The 19,596-nt window shown below is 51.6% G+C and overlaps 8 protein-coding genes across 8 annotated transcripts; 3 read left to right on the top strand and 5 right to left on the bottom strand.

Moving 5' to 3' along the window:
- Positions 1-897: 897 nt before the first annotated feature.
- On the bottom strand, positions 898-2,253 carry AUEXF2481DRAFT_25522 (uncharacterized protein; the record flags this gene model as incomplete). The annotated part of the gene is made up of 2 exons (XM_013492567.1): positions 898-2,021; positions 2,076-2,253. The coding sequence occupies 2 exons, from the start codon at positions 2,251-2,253 to the stop codon at positions 898-900; spliced, it is 1,302 nt and encodes a 433-aa protein (XP_013348021.1).
- A 356-nt stretch (positions 2,254-2,609) lies between these two features.
- AUEXF2481DRAFT_35550 (uncharacterized protein) lies at positions 2,610-6,051 on the bottom strand. Its single transcript, XM_013492699.1, has 3 exons — positions 5,098-6,051; positions 4,618-5,042; positions 2,610-4,377 (listed from the first exon to the last, which is right to left on the bottom strand). The coding sequence occupies exons 1-3, from the start codon at positions 5,856-5,858 to the stop codon at positions 2,903-2,905; spliced, it is 2,661 nt and encodes an 886-aa protein (XP_013348153.1). The 5' UTR covers positions 5,859-6,051; the 3' UTR covers positions 2,610-2,902.
- Positions 6,052-6,335: 284 nt separating this feature from the next.
- AUEXF2481DRAFT_187459 (uncharacterized protein) lies at positions 6,336-6,877 on the bottom strand. The gene has a single exon (XM_013492975.1). The coding sequence runs from the start codon at positions 6,730-6,732 to the stop codon at positions 6,439-6,441; it is 294 nt and encodes a 97-aa protein (XP_013348429.1). The 5' UTR covers positions 6,733-6,877; the 3' UTR covers positions 6,336-6,438.
- A 146-nt stretch (positions 6,878-7,023) lies between these two features.
- On the bottom strand, positions 7,024-10,433 carry AUEXF2481DRAFT_25520 (uncharacterized protein; the record flags this gene model as incomplete). The annotated part of the gene is made up of 2 exons (XM_013492566.1): positions 7,024-7,725; positions 7,779-10,433. The coding sequence occupies 2 exons, from the start codon at positions 10,431-10,433 to the stop codon at positions 7,024-7,026; spliced, it is 3,357 nt and encodes a 1,118-aa protein (XP_013348020.1).
- Positions 10,434-11,615: 1,182 nt separating this feature from the next.
- AUEXF2481DRAFT_187643 (uncharacterized protein) lies at positions 11,616-12,979 on the top strand. The gene is made up of 3 exons (XM_013492974.1): positions 11,616-11,656; positions 11,716-12,585; positions 12,649-12,979. Exon 2 carries the CDS (start codon positions 12,045-12,047, stop codon positions 12,501-12,503), a length of 459 nt encoding a protein of 152 aa, XP_013348428.1. The 5' UTR covers positions 11,616-11,656; positions 11,716-12,044; the 3' UTR covers positions 12,504-12,585; positions 12,649-12,979.
- A 709-nt stretch (positions 12,980-13,688) lies between these two features.
- Positions 13,689-15,948, bottom strand: AUEXF2481DRAFT_85215 (uncharacterized protein; the record flags this gene model as incomplete). Its single annotated transcript, XM_013492869.1, has 3 exons — positions 15,317-15,948; positions 14,739-15,208; positions 13,689-14,702 (listed from the first exon to the last, which is right to left on the bottom strand). The coding sequence occupies exons 1-3, from the start codon at positions 15,621-15,623 to the stop codon at positions 13,689-13,691; spliced, it is 1,791 nt and encodes a 596-aa protein (XP_013348323.1). The 5' UTR covers positions 15,624-15,948.
- Positions 15,949-16,130: 182 nt separating this feature from the next.
- AUEXF2481DRAFT_25517 (uncharacterized protein) lies at positions 16,131-16,765 on the top strand (the record flags this gene model as incomplete). The annotated part of the gene is made up of 3 exons (XM_013492565.1): positions 16,131-16,286; positions 16,337-16,387; positions 16,442-16,765. The coding sequence occupies 3 exons, from the start codon at positions 16,131-16,133 to the stop codon at positions 16,763-16,765; spliced, it is 531 nt and encodes a 176-aa protein (XP_013348019.1).
- Positions 16,766-18,090: 1,325 nt separating this feature from the next.
- AUEXF2481DRAFT_25516 (uncharacterized protein) lies at positions 18,091-19,379 on the top strand (the record flags this gene model as incomplete). Its single annotated transcript, XM_013492564.1, has 4 exons — positions 18,091-18,153; positions 18,208-18,320; positions 18,381-18,539; positions 18,593-19,379. The coding sequence occupies 4 exons, from the start codon at positions 18,091-18,093 to the stop codon at positions 19,377-19,379; spliced, it is 1,122 nt and encodes a 373-aa protein (XP_013348018.1).
- Between the last annotated feature and the right edge of the window lie 217 nt (positions 19,380-19,596).

Raw genomic sequence — 19,596 nt, 5'->3', positions numbered from 1 at the left:
GGTTTTCCTAACCCTAAGCCACCAAATCCTATACTCAACCGCAGATCTGAGATGTCGCACAGCTTGTTTTTTTTTTTGGCCATCTATGATACCTTGATTTGGGTGGTGGGTATAGTGGTGAGGGAAAAAAGATCGTGGTTGAATGTTTTCTTGCTGGAGGTCAGACCCTGCTCTACATTTTCGACCACCTTCTTGTCGAAAATGTCTCTTGCGACAACCGCGACATTGAGACTGTGACTTCGTACAAGGTTGAAAGCGGTTTATCAACATTTCATATCTGCTTGATCCAAAGGCGCAGAGCTCGAACATCTGTACAACATCAAACTCCACAAATCCAGATCAACCAACACATGACCAAACCACAACTTGGGAAAGGTCCTCATCGACCATCCCGATAGCCGTTCTCATGTTTCTTTCATCAATAGCATTTTCTTGCAATTAAAAAAAGGAATTTGTTGATCTAGATCAAAAAAAAAGAATGGTATCTTTCCATATGCCCACGTAACCTTGCTCTTTGTCTGATACATGCGTTTCGAGCCACAGATGAGACAGCTCGCAGGCTGTTTCCAGGGTAAAAGACCACATGAGACGTCGCTTGGGTTCGCTTGGGGGAGTGTGTATAAGGTAGTCATAGTGTTGATGAAGCGTGTGGTTGGGTTTTGTGCGTGAGGCCATGGTGGGTTTGGTGGTGCTTGTGGGCTTAGCCTGGTGCTTGGAAGGGGGTTTGTGTTGATGCTCCGAGTGCGGGTGAAATGGCCATCTTTTTTGGCGATGGAGATGTTATTAGGTATAGATACAGCGGGTTTTGTCGCTGGCATCTGGCAGCTCATTCTCGGGTATAGATGTAGCAGTTTTTGCGATGGTGTCTGGTAGCTTGATCTCTTGCTGAGAGGCATTCTACGTCATCCCCCCAGGCGCGAGTACAAAGTCCAAGACACCGAATAGCACATCTCTGTCCGCCGCCGTCGCACCCTCCCATCCACCCATGTCGTCGTCATCAGTCATCATGGCATCGACGTCCGCATCTTTGGTGTCCATAGGGTCATGATCACCATTCGTCATGGCCATGGGTGTATCCACCATGTCCATCTCCACACCATCCATGATTTCCTGGGCCAAGAAGGGATCGAGACGTAATCTTGTATCGTTGAGACGTAAAGTCATGCGTACCTCGTCCAAAGACAAGGGTTCCCTCCGTGTAAGCGCATCTTGCTCACAAGGTAAGAAGCCAGCCGCACTTCTCCCCAATTGTCCACGATCAATGGCTTCCTCCTCCTTCCGCATCTGTGCTCTGAATCTTGCAGTCGTGGGTCCGAGGTCGAAAGGTGCGTTTGAGCGTGTCGTGGAGAAGAATTCGGTAAGGCGTTCTTTGATATATGTTTCTGTGGCTGTTTCTACAAGTTCGGCTATTGCTTGCAAGGCGGCGGAAGTCATGGGTACTGCAGACAAGCCCACGCCTTCTTCGTAGCAGATTGGTTCAATACGTGCTTGTATATCTGCGCGAGAGGGAAAGTCGAGGGTTTCTGATGCCAGAGGCACGGCGTATCGTCGTCTGATTTCTAGATCCCAGTTTGTCTTGCTGAGGGAGGTCGCTGTGGTGGGTATGGCGTCTGGTATTTGGGAGGAAGTGACTGGGACTGTGAGGGCGGTTGCGTAGGTAGCGTTTTCTCGCAAAGGCCCGGATCGCGGAACAGCAGGGAGATTGTCCTTTGCACTTTTTATCCTCCTCCTGTCGCGGGCGGAGAGAGCCATGACTTCGCGTTTCAATCTCTCTTCGGCCTTGTCACCACCACCTTGTGAAAGTGATTTGGAGGCGCTGGCCGAGGCCGGGGCATCGGTTGCTAGTACCCATGATGCGACGGGTTCCGGAGGAGCATCGCGGTATATGTTTGAATGCAGGGCACCAAAGAGCTTGTTGTGCAGGTGGACAGTCGAGACCAGGGCACCGTTGTACAACACGCTCGGTGCGTAGGAGAGGAGTCGATCTGTGACTTGTGAAAGTTCGGCCTGGTTGAGTTTGCCTAGATTCGAAAGAGTCAGCGCATGCGACTACAAGCCGGTAGAAGGCTAGTTACCTAGGAAGAAAGAGGAAAAGGTCGACTTGTACTCTGACCAAGACTCCCCAATGGCCGCTCTCAGAGCAGTGAACATTGGCTCCGTGTCGATACGTGGCACGCCGGTGCGCATATTTGACGGCGTCGGCATCTTGATAGAGTCCAGCGACTCGATGCGACTGAGATCTGGGCCGTCCATGGCTGCTGTGTCTACGTGCTATGTCGTCGTCCTGGTTGCCAGTGTGACGCGCTCGGCGCGGTCGTGCGAGTCGTGGGCCGGTCACTCACGCAAGTCCAGTCATAATTGGTGTCGTTGAAATCTGCTCAAATCCGCGACAATAGAAATGCTGATATTATGATGTCGGTGGTCTTTTGTTGTCAGTCGCTAAGTGTCTCCTTTTACGCCATGCACATGTGCGACTCCACGAACTGAAGTCCGGAGAGAGTGACCGAGGCTCTGCGGCCCGCCGACGCTGCTGAACAGAATCCCATGCCTACCAAGAATGCCCTCATCTTTGCTTGCCACTTGTTTTGGATCAGATGTATGAAAAGTTCAAACAGTTCGTGCATCATTCAACACGGCTAGCTAACTGTTCATGTACAAGTTCAATACATGGCTTGAGCCAATCCCCCATCTCTTGTTCCAGCTCGTCATCGTACACCGCTGCCCTTTCCCATTGTATGCTTGCCCGATCCCATACTCAATCAATAAAACAAAACTTCCATCCGTAAGAGGAATAATCAAATACCCTCCACTCGCTCCAAAATGCTAAAACGTCAAGAAGTCATAAAATCTTGAGAAAAAAGAACAAAAGTCTAGACGACTACAATGACAGAGATGCAGCTAGTTAGTGCAATTCTGCCATGAATCCTTCGACACCGTCCAAGTAGTCACCTTCTATCCATTGCCAATCCTCGCTGTCGTCTACACTTTCGAGACGCATACGTCCGTGGCTGTCTATAGGGTCCTCGGGATGTACTATTACACTGGCACCGATGGCCGCTGTCTGGTGTCTGTTGCTCATCGGTAGTTGGTACCGCAGCACTCCTCGTAGGATGAGTTCGAAGGGATATTGGAGTACTCTTTCCCATCGTTCCGATCCGCCGCTCTCTGTTTTATTCCCAGGATGTCCAAGACGAAGCTCACCCAACGAGTAGTGCGTGTGTCGTTTGAGTGGTGATCCTTCAAAGCAAAGAGCTTGATCGAAGTGTAGGATCCTGCCGAGCAGCATGGTTTGCGAGTCGCCTTCGATGGGGTCTGTGCCTTGGTCCACTCCTGAGCCTGCGTGCCAGTGTCCATGTTCGTCCTGCCATGGTGTACCGCCTGCCTCACCCTTGGCGACCAGACGCCGTCGCTGAGCTGTTGCTAGTACGGTACCATCGTCTCTACCGATGGGGTTGACATACTTGCTTTTAGCAAATATATTAACGTCCATATCCGTAACAGTCACGCTTAGGATGTTAGGATTGACGGCTCCAACCAGCAAGTCCAGCATGATTTCTTGCTCACTTGCGAGAACGTTCTGGATCTTGTCCACATGGAAATTGGTCAAGGGTTTGTTGAACATGACCAGCAATCCAACAGCACCCATCGTCACCATCATGACTACCAGAAGTCCGAGTACAAGTCCTCCGACTCTGCTGAATCGCGAGCGCGGCTCTCTGACGCCATAGTAGTCGATCGAGCGCATACTGTTGTCGCTGTTGTATCGTCTGCCGTAGGTTCGTTGACTCCTCGGTGTCCTAACGCTACCCAACATGGGTGTACGCTCGTCATCGGCGCCTTCACCTTCAAAGTCGTATTGCGAGTTGTCATTCCTCTTGCCGAATAGGCCCGAAGGTCGATGTTGAGCGCTCTGCGTGCTGCGCGGTGTGCCTGGCCGCGAAGGTGCTCGCTCAGAAACGGACAAGGTAGTACTGCGCAATTTGGAAGCCTGGGTGAACGGCGAGTCCTGGTCATATAGAGAAGTACGGCTGCTGCCGCCAGGGCGTCCGAATCTACCAATGTGTCTGGCATGATGTGCCCGGACTGTGCCATCACCCATGGCTTCCGGGCTGTCCAAGACGCTATAAGGATTATTAGAGAACTTCATGCTCCGCTTGCCAGCAATACGGTGGTCGCCATAAGGTCGCATCCCGTGTCGAAAGTCACTCTGGCTGTGGAGAGATGTTCCGCTGGGTGTACGCGAATGATGCCGGCTGACTCTGTGCTGTGGTTCCGGAGGGTTGGATTCGTAGACAAATGTCTCGTCCGAGTCTGAAGAGTTTGCTTCATCGACGGCACTTGCGACCCTGGCCTCGAATATATCGGCCTTTGAAGAGGCTGAACGGATGGATGCGTTAGTATTGTGTGATGGTACATAAGTTAGAGCAGCGCGACGAAAAGCAGAAACGCGACGAGGCGAATGAGCAAAAGAGGATTCTGAGCGCGTGTCTTCATAATCATCGGTGGAATCAAGCGAAGGGTAAGCCTCGCTAGATGATGTGGGCATGTTTCTGCGATGGGAAGAAAACGAAGCAACAGACGAACGATGGTGCAAATGCAATGGGGGATTAAACACACCCGTTCCGTTGTTAATCGAGGGCGCTTTACGCGTCGCTCGCTTTCTCTCCTTCCTTGGTCGTATCGTTTCGGTGCTAGGCTTCATGCGAAGAGAGCCTCCCAAATCAGGTCTTCCTAGGGTGGAGCGATCGATGGTTGCGATCTGGGACTGAGGAATAGAGCTGACAGTCTCGGTCTCGACAGTCATGTTTCGAGTGCCTTCTGAAGCGCGTGATTTAGAACCGAGACCTGGATATACTGCTTTGATGGCGGCGACATTTTTGGGACGGATAGTCGAGCTCTGGCTAGTTCTGCGACCCCGACCGTCACTCATGTTAGCGTCGCTCTCGCTCTCTGCGAGTTTAGAGGAGGCTTCTCCATTATTGTTATCTTTTGCTTTAGCACGGATAGTCGAAGGTCCATCCTCATCAGATTGCGCCTTGGTCCTGCATACCACGTAAGCTTATGTGCTGCATGCTGACTCCAGCAGTTTAACAATACCCTTTTGAGCTGGTGCTACCGTTGGGCGCTATGTTCTCTACAACAGTCTCAAGCACAGGTCTCGGACCGCTCGGGCCTCTCGACGGAGCCTTTGGGCCCGGAGGGGGCTGGAGCTGTATTGGCTCCTCTCTAAGGGCGTCATTCAGGACTGAGTGTTCGGAAGGTGTTGACGAAGGCTCGACGACAATGGAAGGAGGAGCAGGTTTTTGATTTTGTACCAACGCGGAATTCCTGCGAGAGCGAACAGACACAGGAGGAGGAGACTTTAGTCGAGGCGAGGGTGGCGCAAAGGTCGGGGTGCTCTCGCCAGAGGCTGTAGCAATGGGACGTTTCTGAGCAGTAAGACGAGTGACAGCGTCGGTGACGGAGTTGGGAGATTGAGACTGTTGCGTCTGCTGGAGTTGCGGAATGCTGGCAGCAGAGAGGGCACGCTGGATGGCAGCAGCCGAAGGGGCCGAGGTGGGCGTAGACAAAGCCGGAGTGCGGTGAGGACTGGTGTCGTGGCTGCTCTGACGGGAGCGTAGCAAGCCCGCTCTGCCTTGGACGGATGACGCTGGAGGAGTGCCGTGTTGGCGCATGGCGGATCGCACGGGAGACGGATTCCTCGATGAGCGGGGGCTTTCAGAGGGGGCAAAGGTGGCCGAGGGCTGTTTCCGAAGAGTAGGTATCGAGGATATCGACGTGGACGAGGCGTGTCGCACCGTGACAGGGCTACTGTCCCGGCTGGACACGCTTCGAGACGTTTCGTGACTGTCGGCCATTACAAGTATACTGGGGCGGTCGAGTTTGATCAAGCTTCTTCCACGGGACTCACAACAGACGGTATCAGCATGTTGTGTTTGCGACTGTCAATCTACTAGAGAGCGAAGTGGAGAAGCCGGGGTTGCTGTTGCCTTGGTCGAGAAGCAAAAGCAAAAGGGCTAGCCAGAAGCGAGGGCGCCGCAAGGGGGTCACTTTGCGAGTCCAAGTGCTGCAATCAAGGCCCTCGAAAGCCATGTCATAATCCCGTCCATGCCTGCCAAGATCCTGACGCCTTCAGCCATGAATTCTATCGCTTCCTTGTATCCGTGACTTCCATTCGTTTTCTGGAACAATTCAGTCTTGCCTAACCCGCATTGCACAAAACTATAATCCATGCCCTTGTATGGGACATGGCTCGCTGCATATTGTGCCCTCTATCGTCCCACCAAGTCGCTCTCATCACATCTTACGCTTCTTCACCCAACAGAGTCATTGGACACAAAGCTTAGAATAACATCAATTATCACCAGGTCGACAAGCACTGGTGCACAGGCCCATGTGTTTCAGCTTCTCAATATCACTCAATTCTCGCCATCTTAGCTACGCGCCTATTCTCCCCTTGCCTGTGGCTTCCATGAATGCTGCCGCCTTATGATCCTTGACATCCGACATGTGCTCCCATGCCAATTGTAACGCCTGCGCCACGTGGTCACCGACCACACGCTCGCTCCGAAACCAAGAAAATATGCCATTTATCCCATGACCAACGCCATCGACCCCATGGGCCAATTCACTTGGACCAATCGCCGAGCAAAGATGAAAATCGAGATAGGAGCAAGAAAACAAGACAATAATGCCCAATCCGGCCATCTCTCGTGAACAATGATCCTTCATCGTCACCAAAATAGAGATAGAGCAAAAAAAAAAGAGAAATGAAGAGGTTGAGGAAAATGGAATCCTCGGTTCCTGGGAATCAATCGTGCTGTCGTTACTGATACAAGTTTCATGTTTTGGTCATGAATAGGACAACGCTCCTGCATGGGCAGCGAGGTTGCCGCTCACTCGTTGACCATAAGTCTTGTGTGTATTTTCTTTCCGAAAGTGGTCTTGTTGTCGCCACCTTTGTCCTGTTGGCCTTGGTAGGTGTTGAGGGTCTGTTACCCTTCGTTCGAGAGATGGTCGTCCTTAGATGTCAACCATGTCGATGTCGTGACCGGCATTGAGGACGTCATCTGCTGGTCCCCAATTGCCTTCGTAAACGGTGGCACCTGCGCGTCTTCTCTGTTCCACCCACTGGACTCCACCGCAACCGAGCAGCTCGTCGATCACTGGTCTCTGTTCAGGGGACGGGCAAATCATCCACTCGACCACTTTGTCCAGAGCCTCACTGTCGTTGGGGTCAATCATGAAGTTGGGTGGTTGAGACAGCTCCCTCCTTCGGTGTGGGGCTGAAGCGGGCTGATTGCCCATATCCATGACGACATCGTCAAATCGGATGGTTTCTTCGCTGTCGTCAACCATAGGCTCGCCAGACTCATACCTGGGAAGACTATTCTCGGAACTCCAAGTAAGGCTAGGGACGTCGCTGAGGTCACCACTGCGCAGTCTTTGCCAGTGTAAGCCGTTGTCGGGAAGTACAATGTTCCCGGCAATCTCAAGCATGATCATGCCGAGTGAGAAGATGTCGGCTGGCTTGTCAAATTTGCCAGAGAGGACCTCGGGGCCGATGTATTCTCGGTCACCCTCTCCCTCAATATGTCTGGGTGCAGGCCATGTAGTAGCCATTCCGAAGTCTGCAATTTTCAAAACTCCTTCCCAGTCAATCAACACGTTGGCTGGCTTGAGATCGAGGTGAATGAACCCGGCATCGTGAATGCACTTGACGCCCTGTAAGAAGATTAGCATTTGATATAACAACTTCGCATAGGGTATGCACATACCTGAGACATCTCGAGCAAGATCTTCCAGATGCGGAAGTCATCCAACCTACCCTTAAATCCAGTTTGTGTGAGGAAATCCTTCAGATTGCCGTTCTCGCAGAACTCGGTCTGAATGTAGAGATGATTCTTTGACTCCCACGAGTCACAAAGATCGAGGATGTGTTCGTTTCCGCGAAGGGCCTGGAGAACCTGGACTTCTCTCATCTTGTTCTCGCGGTCCTTGACACCAAGATATGGTTTCTTTGACTTCTTGACAGCCCATACGTTCCCAAGTTTGCGTGGAAACTCGTGGCGAGCAGCCGGGCTGCCCACAACCGGTTTTGACACACGGTATACCTGGGAGAATTCTCCAATGCCAACGGCTGCAACACTCTCGAATCGGGACGTGAGTGCTGTATCAACATCGTTTGCGAAGAAGCCAGAGACAGAGGCTCCAAACACGCCAGGTCTGACGCTTCCGCCAAAGTTGAGTCCCGAGTCTCTTGGCCCTGTTGGGGTAGCAGGCGGGAAACTGTTTGAGCTCTGCAAACCACTCATACCAAACAGTACAGGTCCGCGGTGCTCTCCAGAAATGGACAGACCACTTGGATCTGGTGGAGTAAAGCTCTCCTGAGGAGTCTGTGGTGGGATGTTTGCGTCTGTGAAGCTTGTACGGGTGGATGGCGTGACTGCTAATAGTTGCTTTACTTCAGTATCTCCTGCAGATGAGGTAGAAGAAGAAGAAAATGAAGGAATTTCCCGGCACCGAAGAGTAAGAGGAGATGGGCAAGATCTACGATGAGACTGCCTGAGGCTCATGGCTTGTTCAAAAGAAGGAGAAGATGGCGAGCCACACGGTGTAAGAGTAAGAGATGGAGTCGAAGCCTCAATTGTCTTTGACTCCGAAGAAGGAGTAGTTGAGGAAATAAACTTACAGTCATTTACTGCCTTCTGATCATCTGAAGCCGGGGGACTGAAGGTGTCGGGTGCAATCGATGATCTGCGGCCGAAGAGGGAACTTCGCAGACTGTTACCCTTACCCTTCGATGTGGGTCGAATCGTCGTGGTCCCGGAGGAGGCGGCCTTGGTAGGGGTTGGCGGCATCTCGTCACCGCTGGCTTGTACATCCATGTGGCCAAGAGGTGACTTGGACATGTCTTCGTCGGCAATGCTAAGGAAACTACTACGTCGGTTCGACTTTACAGAAGAGTAGCCAAGACCGAAAATGTTCACGCCCTTTCCGAACGATTCAGGAGATGGTTGGACGGGATGCGTGCTCCAAGGAGTCGTTGGAGAGCCAAACTCGTGCAGTGGACGAGAGAACTTCCCGAAGTTGGCTGCAGGAGCCGGTGTGCCACCACCAATATGGGGCAGCATGGTCTTCTTCGAAGGAGTGTCGGGCATGTTCATGCTGCTACCAAATGAAGACTGGGGAAGGTCGACATTTCGATTACGCTTAGAGATCAAGCCGGTCGACATGAAAGCCTGTGGCAATGGTTTTGCCATCTTGTAGGCTTCTGGCGTCTCGAACGAATCGCTCGAATCGCTGGAGTCGGCGTGCGACTTTGGTCTGAGCGCACCAATAGGCAGACTCTTAGAAAAGCCGGGGTAGGGTCTAGAGAACTGTTGCTGCTTGGGCAATAGACGAGGCGTGTCTTCATTGAGACTTGATGCTGAAGACGAAGGACTCAGTGCCTTGGAGAGGGGATGTGGCTTTGGTGCTGAGCGAGAAATGACCTTCTGCTCGGGAGGAGGGAGATGAACCGAGGGCTCAAGACCGCGCAGCGGCAATGAACCGTCGAGAGACATTCTGGCGCGAGCCTTAGAGTGTCCACTTGGAGATTCGCTCAACTCAGGGAATGGCCTAGCACGGGGGCCTCCGACTGCTCGTTGCTGAAGTGTAGTCCTTCGAAGACTGAGAGGCTTGGTTCGTTGAGGAGATCTCTGACGCACAGGCGATACAGGCGTGGGTTCATCGTCGCTGATGTCGTTGTTATGACCTTCGAAAGCCTGCTCAAAGACATCGAAGTCGTAGTTGAGTGAGGCACTGTGCAAGCTGCGTCGCTTGGCTCTGGGACTACCAAGATTGGCCTGGTCGAGATTCATGACTCCATCGCTACGTTTGAGCGGACTCGACTTGACTGGAGTCCCGTTCATGGCCATCGACAGGCTGTTGCGGCCCTTCAAGAAGTCAAACTTGATAGGCTCATCGTCGACTTCGAAGCGCATATCACGCGGCACTTCCAGATGTCTTGATGTGGGCGAGGTCAAGTATGCATTTTCCTGGTCGCCGGGAGTTGGCTGTTGCGTGAATTCCATGGATGTGGTGTTTGCCTGGCTGCTGGCGTCACTCAGAGCGCGTCTAAGAGTGTTTGGTGTTTCCTTGCGCACGTTGGCGCGAACAGGCGCGTTTCGTCGAAGTAAAAGCTTATTTTTCAGGGAAGAATCGGCACCGGTGTTTGCACTCAAGGCTCGCGATAGACCAGAGCGTGGAGGGGACTTCTTGGGGGACCTCGAGACCAGATGATAACGCGACGGCTTCGAGGGAGAACGCGAGAGAGAGCGGCGGATCTGTTTGATGGAAGGAAACGCGTCGATCGAGTATTGTGGATGGGTTGGCGAGAGGAGGTGTAGAGTTCCTCCGGCAGAACGATGGGGAGAGTATTCAAAGTCCATGACTGGGATGACGAATCGTCTGGAGGGACGGAGCGGCACAGAGCGCGTTGAAGTTGGGCGCGAGAGGTATGTGTGGAGGTCGGAGAGCTTGTATCGCGAAGCGAGACGATTGGCAGAGCTAGGTGGCCATCAACACGCTCCACTCTAGATGGGCGAGGGCGTGTGCAGAATGGATGCGACAGATGCGATCGGCGACACGGCAGTCAGGTGTACCTCGACACTCGGACGGGTTTTTTTGATAGACGATAGGCGTGGTAGTAGAGAGAACGGCGATCGTAGGAGTCGAGTATTGATGGAGATTAGCGACGTTGTGGTGCTGAGGTCTTCTTGGTCGAAAATGTAAACAGAGGTATGCGACGGCGCGGCGCGTGAGTGAGCGGGGATGAGGCTGATCGATCGGCTTTGTGGTGGGAAACAATTCGCGTTGCGATGTTGAGATTTTAGAAGACCAAGTTGGGGGAAACAAAACAATCCAGGCGATCCAGGCGGGAGAAGAATGCGAGAAAGTCGATAGATGGGCAAGTTACAGAAGGAAGGCACCAGCGGCTTGGGCGAAAGAGAGGGCAACTGCGACCGCGTATTGTACAAAGTGCACGGACGTCCAACTTTGCACGGACGTCAAGACCGTCAACATTGCTATCCACATTCGAGGCGCCTACCGATGTGCATAACGGACACGATGACGACCAATCTCTTTTTGACACTCGACAACTCTGGTCCGACTGCTTCACACACGTCAAATGGACCACCGTCCTGCTGTCCCAGGAAGCCAACCCTTGAGCTGTGCTTGTGCCGTGCCAAGCCAGAGTAAACAATAATCATAATAAACAAAGCAGCCGCAATGCATCTTTCATTTTTCTACCAGTGCAAATCAATGATTCATCTCATGAACATCTTTCCCCTGCACAACTTGGCTCGTCAGACCAGTGCATAGCACCGGCTCACTAATTCCTAGCCACTTTATTCTTCTACCGTCCAGCGTACAGCTGGACGATGCGTTGCCGTTGGCCCCTCATTACTCTACTTTGCCCTGCTCTCTCCCAAGCTCCTCCCCAACTACTGTAAATGTCCGAGGGGCTATCGAATCGAGATGCCAGATGGCGCCAGAGCTCACATGATAGAGTTGCTGGAACTAGCTAAGCAACTTGCTTCCCAGTATTCGAGTGGACCTATGTTTCACCGCCTTGGACAAGACTTGTCCGCTTCCCGCTTTGAAATTGGAGGTGCGAGACGCTCGTAACTACAACAATGGCTATTGTCAACTGTCTATTAATACTGCCAGGCTCTCTGAAACAAGGAGACTGCTTTGCCAAACGGTCATGAAGGGGATGATGTTGCCACCGTACCGTTCGCGAAATGGCTGGACATCAACGTTGTACCAGTACCCTGGGGCGGCTCCCCCTTCAGCTTATTGACTCGACTAAGTTTCCTTCTTTGTACAGCGGTCTAGCTATGTAGCTGCATAGTTGGCGTGCAAATGAATCCTGGGTAACCATGATTAAAAAGGGGCGGCTCTGCGGATTCACTATTCCTACACATCTCCTCAATACTCCCAACCGCTGACTCGTAATCCACATCTCGTGCTCGTCAGCTTCTCAACGTTTGATCACAATGTCTGCTTCTGACTCGAAAATCACTTGGAGCCCTCCTAGCAGTAGAGCACATGTTCATCCAGCCAGCCCATTACACTACGGTAGCCCTTTATTTCCGAGCCCCGACGCCCACGATCACCCTCGTGGACGCAAGAGTTCATGGCGCGAACGCTCACCTCGGCCGCCTAGCCAAAGGCGAGTCCACGAATCCACTTCCCACCCCCAGACCGTACCGTGCGCCCCTGTCACTCCTTGTGCTTTGCTCACCGCCGCCGGCTCCTTGATGCAGGTCCCAGCGACCTGCAGCCGATCTTGCGGGCTACCATATGCTTCGCGGTACATCTGGTCGGCCTTACTCCATTGTTCAGTCGACCGTCAGAGAAGAGATGAAGACAAGCCACACTCTTCCACAGAATTCCGAAATGTGAAAAGTGCAAATTATACAAATAGAGACGTTGGTGGTGCTGCGTTCATTTAAATCATCAGTTCTCAAAGTTCTGTCTGTCAGTGGCCATGGCTCTTCTCCACTGCGGTGAATCCTCCGCTTGGTGAATAGAAAGGTACACGGTTGTTGAAATAGTGTTAAACATAAACTCTATCTTATGCTGATCTTCGACCATTAGTGATACCCGAGAGCTCGAATGTGGGGGTGTAGATTCGAAGGTCGAGCTTCTCGTTAGGCATCAAGGCGAGCATGCAGTAGTGACATTGCTACCACGAATCTTCAAAGGCAGTGCAAAGAGCATTGTTTATAAAGACGTCATCTTCTCTTGTTGACCCAGCATCGCTTTTGAGGGTCCACATAGGGGTCAAGATTTCCAGGTTCGAAGCCTTAAGGGTGAAAGCATGTCTTGAAACAGCACTGCGTGTTCCTCTGTCCACCGCTTGATGCCAATCCCGAGTGTTGCCAGGGGACTAATTCCAACTCTGGCTATGGCAATGCACACGATCGAACAAGCCTGAACGGAGGACCAAAAAGAATAGATCATATGAGCACCAAGGACTCAGCAATGGGCGCTTGCCACTCAGGACATGTGCCTCCATAGCTGTAGATTATGAACGATTGACACGTTGAAGACACGCACGAGCTCGGTATTAATTGCCATTTCTTACTTGGATCTGTCCTATGTCGATATTCGGGGTCAATGCCTCAGCTCAATGCTTTGGTAAAATTTCCCCATCAGCTATTAATTTTATGATCCTTCAAGCCACCCTCCGAGACCTTTTCATCTCGATCTGGAGGATCACCCTCGCTTCCTGTACACATAGGATTCATCTTGCGCAATACTAGGGTGGCAGTTTGCAAGTAAATTGTTCTCTGCCCTGGCCGTTGCCAGTGGAGAGTTGTTCGGTACGGCGTACCGAGCATGCTCCTTCTTGAGGATTGTTTGCGACAATCAAACACAGCCCTATATCCTCACCTGTCATGCATACTGTTGATGCCGAATCTTGGACGCATCGCTGCATTAGTGCACATCTGTGCTCCGGGAGGCACATTATCACCCCCAACATTTGACATCCAACGCTGCCACGCATGGTACGACGGACGCATGCCTCTCCAAGACCATTTGTAGATAGACTCAGTACGGATACGATGTTGACGGCGAGAATGAACACGGATCGGGATCGTAAGCAGAGCCTCAGCTGAGCATACCGATATCAATCAAACGTCGCTCTTCTGCTTGACTTGATTCCGAAGTCGAGCCTTGCGGACGCCTTCTTCGACCTTGTCCTTGCGCCATGTGCATACTTCCGCAAACTCACACATCCGACACTTGAACGCCTCTTCGATCTCGACGCCCTTCGGCATACGCTCGCCGTTCCACCAAGCCATAGTCTTCTTTAGGTAAGCGTCCAGCACGTCGACATCGTAGGCAAAGGTCTTCGACCCTATAATCGAACCGCTACCAGAGGCTCTATACTCAGCCATGAGGACATCGCCGATGGGAGACGGCGCAGATGGCTTGTTGGGAAAAGTTATGGTGAGCTGAAACTCCGAGATCATCAAGGTCCATAGTTTCTCGAGGCTGTTGTGGGCAAGCAGCTCATCGACTGCATCTCGAGCTGGCATATCATCCGATTCAATCGTTGTACCGGATTCGATACTGCCCAATTGAGCAATGAACATGTCGCTGAAAGGGATGCCGCTATCGAGACCGTAGCGAGTGAAGACCTGTTCAGCTGGCACAGAGTTCGAGGCAAGTAGCGACAGCATTCGATGGTACATCATCAGCTGCATCGAAGTTGGTCTGAAGGACGCCTCACCTTTCGGCATGCTTTTGGAACCTCGAGTCTTGACGTCTTTGATGTAGATCCTGCGATCAGCGTGCGGATTTCCGAGCCATGCAGTATTGTCGTTTTCAAGGTTTTGAGAGCCGCCGAAGAAGGCGTCTAGCGTTTGGCTCTCTGGGACAACTTTCTGCTTTTTCGGCCTGCCCCTCTTGGGCTTGGTCTCCTTCTGTTGGGCCACCTCTGCCTCAAAGTCTTCGTCGGGACATACGTAACTGAGCTCGTCAATTATGCCATTGACAACTTGACCCTCAATGATGGCCCAGGTTTCAAATTCGCGAGCGGTTCCTGTCGATCTCAGAGTTCGCAGATTCTGTATGGTGTTCCAAATCTTCAAACCAAAGGCATCTTCCTTCGTCTCGATTTCGACCGAGACAGCTTTCTGTACCTGTGCGCCAGTCACTTTGTGAACTGACTCACTCACAGTGTTGACAGCGACGGGCTCAAGTTCCCCCTTCTCCAAGACTTGATGCACCAGACCACCGACGACATCCAATGGTACTGAGGTGCGTTTTTCTTGGTCAAGAGCCTTTTGCACGACTTGTTGGATTGTCTCAGCTGGCACGATTGCCTTCAATTCTTCTTGCAGGATTCTCTCAACCAGCAGTCTGATTGTACCGACGGGCAGGACAGTCGCGGCCTGTTCTTCTAGCACTTTGTGGACCGAAGAGCCTTGCTTCATGGCGGCGGTCCGGCGAACTCTCCCATACTTGGTCAAGCTGTACCAGTACTGTAGTTCGCACCAAGCAGGCGATATAATGTCGGTGACAGAGAGAGGTTTCTTCGGCGGGGTACGGAATCGTTCGATGGGCGATCGCGTGTCCAGGGGATTTGGTTGCTCTGGTCCAGTATCTGCCTCGGGCGGTACAGACACGCGATTTGCGTCTAGGCGAGCTGTAAAGTGCTGTTGTCAGCGGTCAGCCCAGACGTTTTGGTGATGAAAGTTTGGAGACCTCTATGAGATTTGCAGACGAATGTAGTAATGAATAGACGACGACTTACGGGAGAAAGCTGAGCGGTTGTGCTCGTCGTACTCAATCTCAATTGAGGCCTCATCGACAGGACCGTCGCGTGAGACCATCTCGAAGACAATGCCCTCGTCATCGACATACTTGCGCCGGGTGCCTCTGGCAAATGGCGACAGAGGGGGAGTGCCTGGCAGGACACCAGCATGGTTGCCTATTGCAAGAGGCTGCGACGCAGCTTGTGCGAGGAGTACAGAGAGAGTTGCTTCGTCGTCTGTGCCAAATTCGGACCCATAGTCGCTTTCCCTGTCATCGTTTAACGTGACGTCCTGGCCAGTCATCATGTCCTCGTCATCATTGTCGGTGGCAATCGGTGGTATGCGGACGTCACTCGGTCGCAAGAGTGCGGTGGTGTGTTTGCACAGATATCTGCTCGAGTGGCAGTAGCCTTGCTGCTTTGGACAATCTGCCTTTTGCGCTGCGATTGTATTCAATGCACTCGCTCGTTTCCAGACTGGAAGTAAGATTGTTTAATGAACGCCTGGCCTACGTATAGGCGACGTCCTCTACGGTCTGAAGTTCTTGATCGAACCATTACGCTACCACGAGGTCTACCTTTCATATCCGCACATAGCTAGTCGGGACTTATCTTTGGTGTTCTTGGTCGCTTGCCTCTTTATTGGCAACTTAAGACGTGCAGATAGGGAATTTTGTCGGCAGGTTCTACAAGAAAGGCTCTTGTGTTTCAAACGCGTCTCGCTTGAGATGACGTCTGCTACGCGTTTGTTCACGTCCCATCTCACGTCTCCTAGTTCTCCAATTCTACACCAAAATCAAACTTCCCCAGAAACATGCCGCCAAAGTCCAAGAAACGTGCCAGCAAAGCTGACGACTACGACTCCGATGGTGGCTTTGTCGAAGACGCTCCCCAGTCTAAGCGCGCCAAAAAGGGTCAGCCAATCTCTAAAGACAAGCAAGTTGACGAAGATGGCAATCCTTATTGGGAGGTAAGGCTCTTCAAACAATCAATTCACTGCATATTCTGACCGACTCCTAGCTCTCTGGGAAGCGCCGTGTTACCCTGTCTGAATTCAAGAAAGTCCATCTGGTGAGACTTAGTTCAGAATTATTAAGCGAAACGACAAACACTAATTGATAACAGATCAACATCCGGGAGTACTACGAGAAAGATGGTCAGATGCTTCCAGGAAAGAAAGGCATCTCGATGACCCTAGAGCAATTCTCGGCTTTCCTCGAGGTCCTTCCTGAACTTGAAGATGCTCTCAAGGAGAAGGGTCAAGAGCTTCCTCGCCCAAACTACGGTCTAGACGCTACCACTCAAGAGCCTGCATCGGAGCCAGACGAAGCGGAGGTTAAGCCAAGCGATGTCGAAGCAGAAGCCGATGCTGTTTTATCTTCCAGCAAGCTTGACAAGTTCAAGTACGGGAAGCAGAACCACGAGGCAACGAGCGATGAAGAGGATTGAGTTGGGAGGTCGAAATTTGACTCTCACATCACCACACCACGTACGACTCTGACGGCTTGCCATGCTGCGCAAGTAACAAGCCCGAGGCTTCATTGCTACTTGCCCGAAGAAGACGGAATGACCATGATTACGACTTTGCTTTCAGCTCAAGATACCCATTACTGCAGACAGTACAGTACACATGCTAACTCAACCACTTTTGCAATCGAAGACTGTTGCCTTTGAAGCTAGTGATATGGTGTACAGTCCCTGACCGTGCCGATGTCGCACTGCATACAGTCAGTTGAAAAGCGGTATAGTTGTGGTTGGTAAGGTATTGCACGAACGTAGAAGGTGCTGATTTGAGCTCTTGTCGGAATTCAAGCGATCGGCCAAATACTGCGGTGTGGCTATCAAAGATTCCTTCTGAGGTATAACCCTACTGACCATTATCTTTACTGTCTTTACAAGCGTTTCGATGCCTATACGAGTACGTGTATGGAGCCGGCTCCACAAGCAGCCGAGATCAGATGCAACCCCACGACTACTGTACCCCGCGCGCGGGGCCCCAAACCCATCGTGACAATCATCGCACATCAATCTTGAGCGGAACACGTCCGCCAAACCGTCCGTTTTCGATACTTCTATCAAGTACTACCCAGTCTGAGAGCTTGAGCCGCATCCCGAGGCATCCTACGACTACTCGTTCACCGAGTTGCCTCCCGGACCTATCGGCCTTGATAATTCCAGCGAATACATCCGCTTCCCCCTCTTTCCACCTACGCAAACCATATCACCGTTATAGCAAGCTTAGCCGGATAAAGACACGGCGGCGTATTTGACCTACAAGCCTGATGCTTAGAGAGTGCTCTTGGTGAGCTTGTTTTCCACACTCACATTGCGGCTCTCGCCTGAACTTACACTGACCACGTAGTCTTGACAGACAACGTCAAACTGTGTGTCACACAGTGTGGCTCTTCAACCATGCTTCTTCGTCTGTGATGTAGCTTCGGTATCGTATACACGAACCCCAATGGCAGACGTATACGAAAGTGTCGATCTGGAGAGCCCGGAAAGGAACAACCTAAGCCACGCTACTCCTACATGCAGCTGTATCGATCCTTGCGAGGCAGTTACGGCTGGCAGGCCGACAGATCCGTTCGGCATGTCTCAATCCCTTGGTGCCGTCTAGCATTTCCTGACGTGATGGGCTGCTGGTCGATGATAAACGAAGTAGCAATGACCTACGTGTAACCTCGGTAAGGTAGGTGTATATGAGGTTGATGATCCCCTTGTCTGAGGCATTACTCATTCCCTACATAATCTAAAGAGCTCATACAGTAGCGATGTCGGACTCGTCGCACATCCAGAGACTTCACACGAACGACCTTGAGTTGGGTGCAACAGAGGTGTGTTTCATGCTTCTAGGTTGTGGTTGGGATCACTTCTAATGTTATTCGAAGGCCATTCAAAAACACTACGAGCGCCATGTCGTTTCACCCAAGGCTGTGTCCCAACGCAAACTTGACTTTGAGCGAGCAAGACCGAGATGGCTGCGAGAAATGATGGCCGAAGCGTACGTAAATTTGAAACCCTCAGAACACATGTTTCATGCTGACCCTTCTATCAATCACAGTACCGGTGTCTTCTTCTATGTCTATCCTGGTATCGCTGCAACAGCTTCCTTCTTCCTCAATGAGACCAACCCTGCATTCGGAAGTCTACTTCAGATCGGCTTTGCGTTTGGCTTCGGTATTGCCTTTGCTATCATCACCTGCGGCTCCACGTCAGGAGGGTGCGTATTTTGTTCATTCTCTTGCCAGGCAACACGATCTAACTCCATCACAGCCACTTCAACCCTGCTATGACAATCTGCTTTGCTACTTGGCAAGGTTTCCCATGGAAGAAAGTCCCTTACTACATCTTCGCTCAAATATTTGGTGCCTTCATGGCAGGTCTCTTCGTCTACGGTCAATACCATCAGCAAATCACTGCATATGCCGCCGAAACCATCGCTGCAGGTAAAGGTACAGTCTTCAACGGCGGTCCGGCCAGTATCTTCTGCTCCTTCCCGGGAGAAACACAAAAACTCGGCTACCTTTTCATGATCGAGTTCTTCGTAGACTCCTACATCGGCATCGTCCTCTGGGCTTGTCTCGATCCTGCCAATCCTTTCATATCACCTGCGGCAGCTCCTTGGGCTGTCGGGCTGGTGTATAGTGTCATGGTGTGGGGCTTTGCCGATATCACCGTCAGCACAAACATGGCTCGTGATCTTGGTACTCGCATGGTCGCAGCCATCTTCTTCGGCAAAGAAGCTTTCACCTACAAAAACTACTCTTGGATCTCCATCCTTGTCAACATCCCAGCTACACTGTTCGCTACAGCTTATTACGAGATGTTGATGAGAGATAGTCTGCAGAAGATTGGCAAAGGTGCTGCATTCCATGAAGATGGCGAGGAAGGCTTGAACTTGCATCTCACAAAGAGTGGGGTCAGTAGACAAAGCCCCATGAGTCCTTCCATGCAGAAGGTATTCAGTCTTGGGTCAAATGGCTCTACTCTGAACTCGGCATCCAAGATGGAGCTTGGATTCTCACTTGCTGCTGAGAACCGTACCAATGGAGGTATCTAGAGGGAGATGTCAAAAGACCAGAGGACAAAGGATCAGTAGCATAGTGTGAAATGCTGCAACTCCACGAACATCAAAGAATTTCGCATTTTACAGCGTGCCACTGTTGCCCAGATCTACATCACGTGCTCCATTGTAGCAAGCATCACCACAAACCCATCCTTCCATCTTCCTTCTCTCCCTCAATCCAGAGTTTCCAACAGTTCAGCGAACGAGCCGG

Source organism: Aureobasidium subglaciale, assembly GCF_000721755.1.
Source record: "Aureobasidium subglaciale EXF-2481 unplaced genomic scaffold scaffold_1, whole genome shotgun sequence".
Taxonomy (NCBI): Eukaryota; Fungi; Ascomycota; class Dothideomycetes; order Dothideales; family Saccotheciaceae; genus Aureobasidium; species Aureobasidium subglaciale.
Note: the sequence above shows the minus strand (reverse complement) of the source record. Positions and strands in the feature narration are given on the sequence as shown.

Bases quoted from the DNA above. Each gene is read 5' to 3' on its own strand.
- AUEXF2481DRAFT_35550 (XM_013492699.1), bottom strand. From the start codon at position 5,858: ATGGCCGACAGTCACGAAACGTCTCGAAGCGTGTCCAGCCGGGACAGT. The intron at 5,043-5,097 runs GTATTGTTAAAC...CGTGGTATGCAG, and splicing joins GGTAGCACCAGCTCAAAAGG to GACCAAGGCGCAATCTGATG. The intron at 4,378-4,617 runs GTGTGTTTAATC...CCATCCGTTCAG, and splicing joins CTCGATTAACAACGGAACGG to CCTCTTCAAAGGCCGATATA.
- AUEXF2481DRAFT_187459 (XM_013492975.1), bottom strand. From the start codon at position 6,732: ATGAAGGATCATTGTTCACGAGAGATGGCCGGATTGGGCATTATTGTC.
- AUEXF2481DRAFT_187643 (XM_013492974.1), top strand. From the start codon at position 12,045: ATGTCTGCTTCTGACTCGAAAATCACTTGGAGCCCTCCTAGCAGTAGA.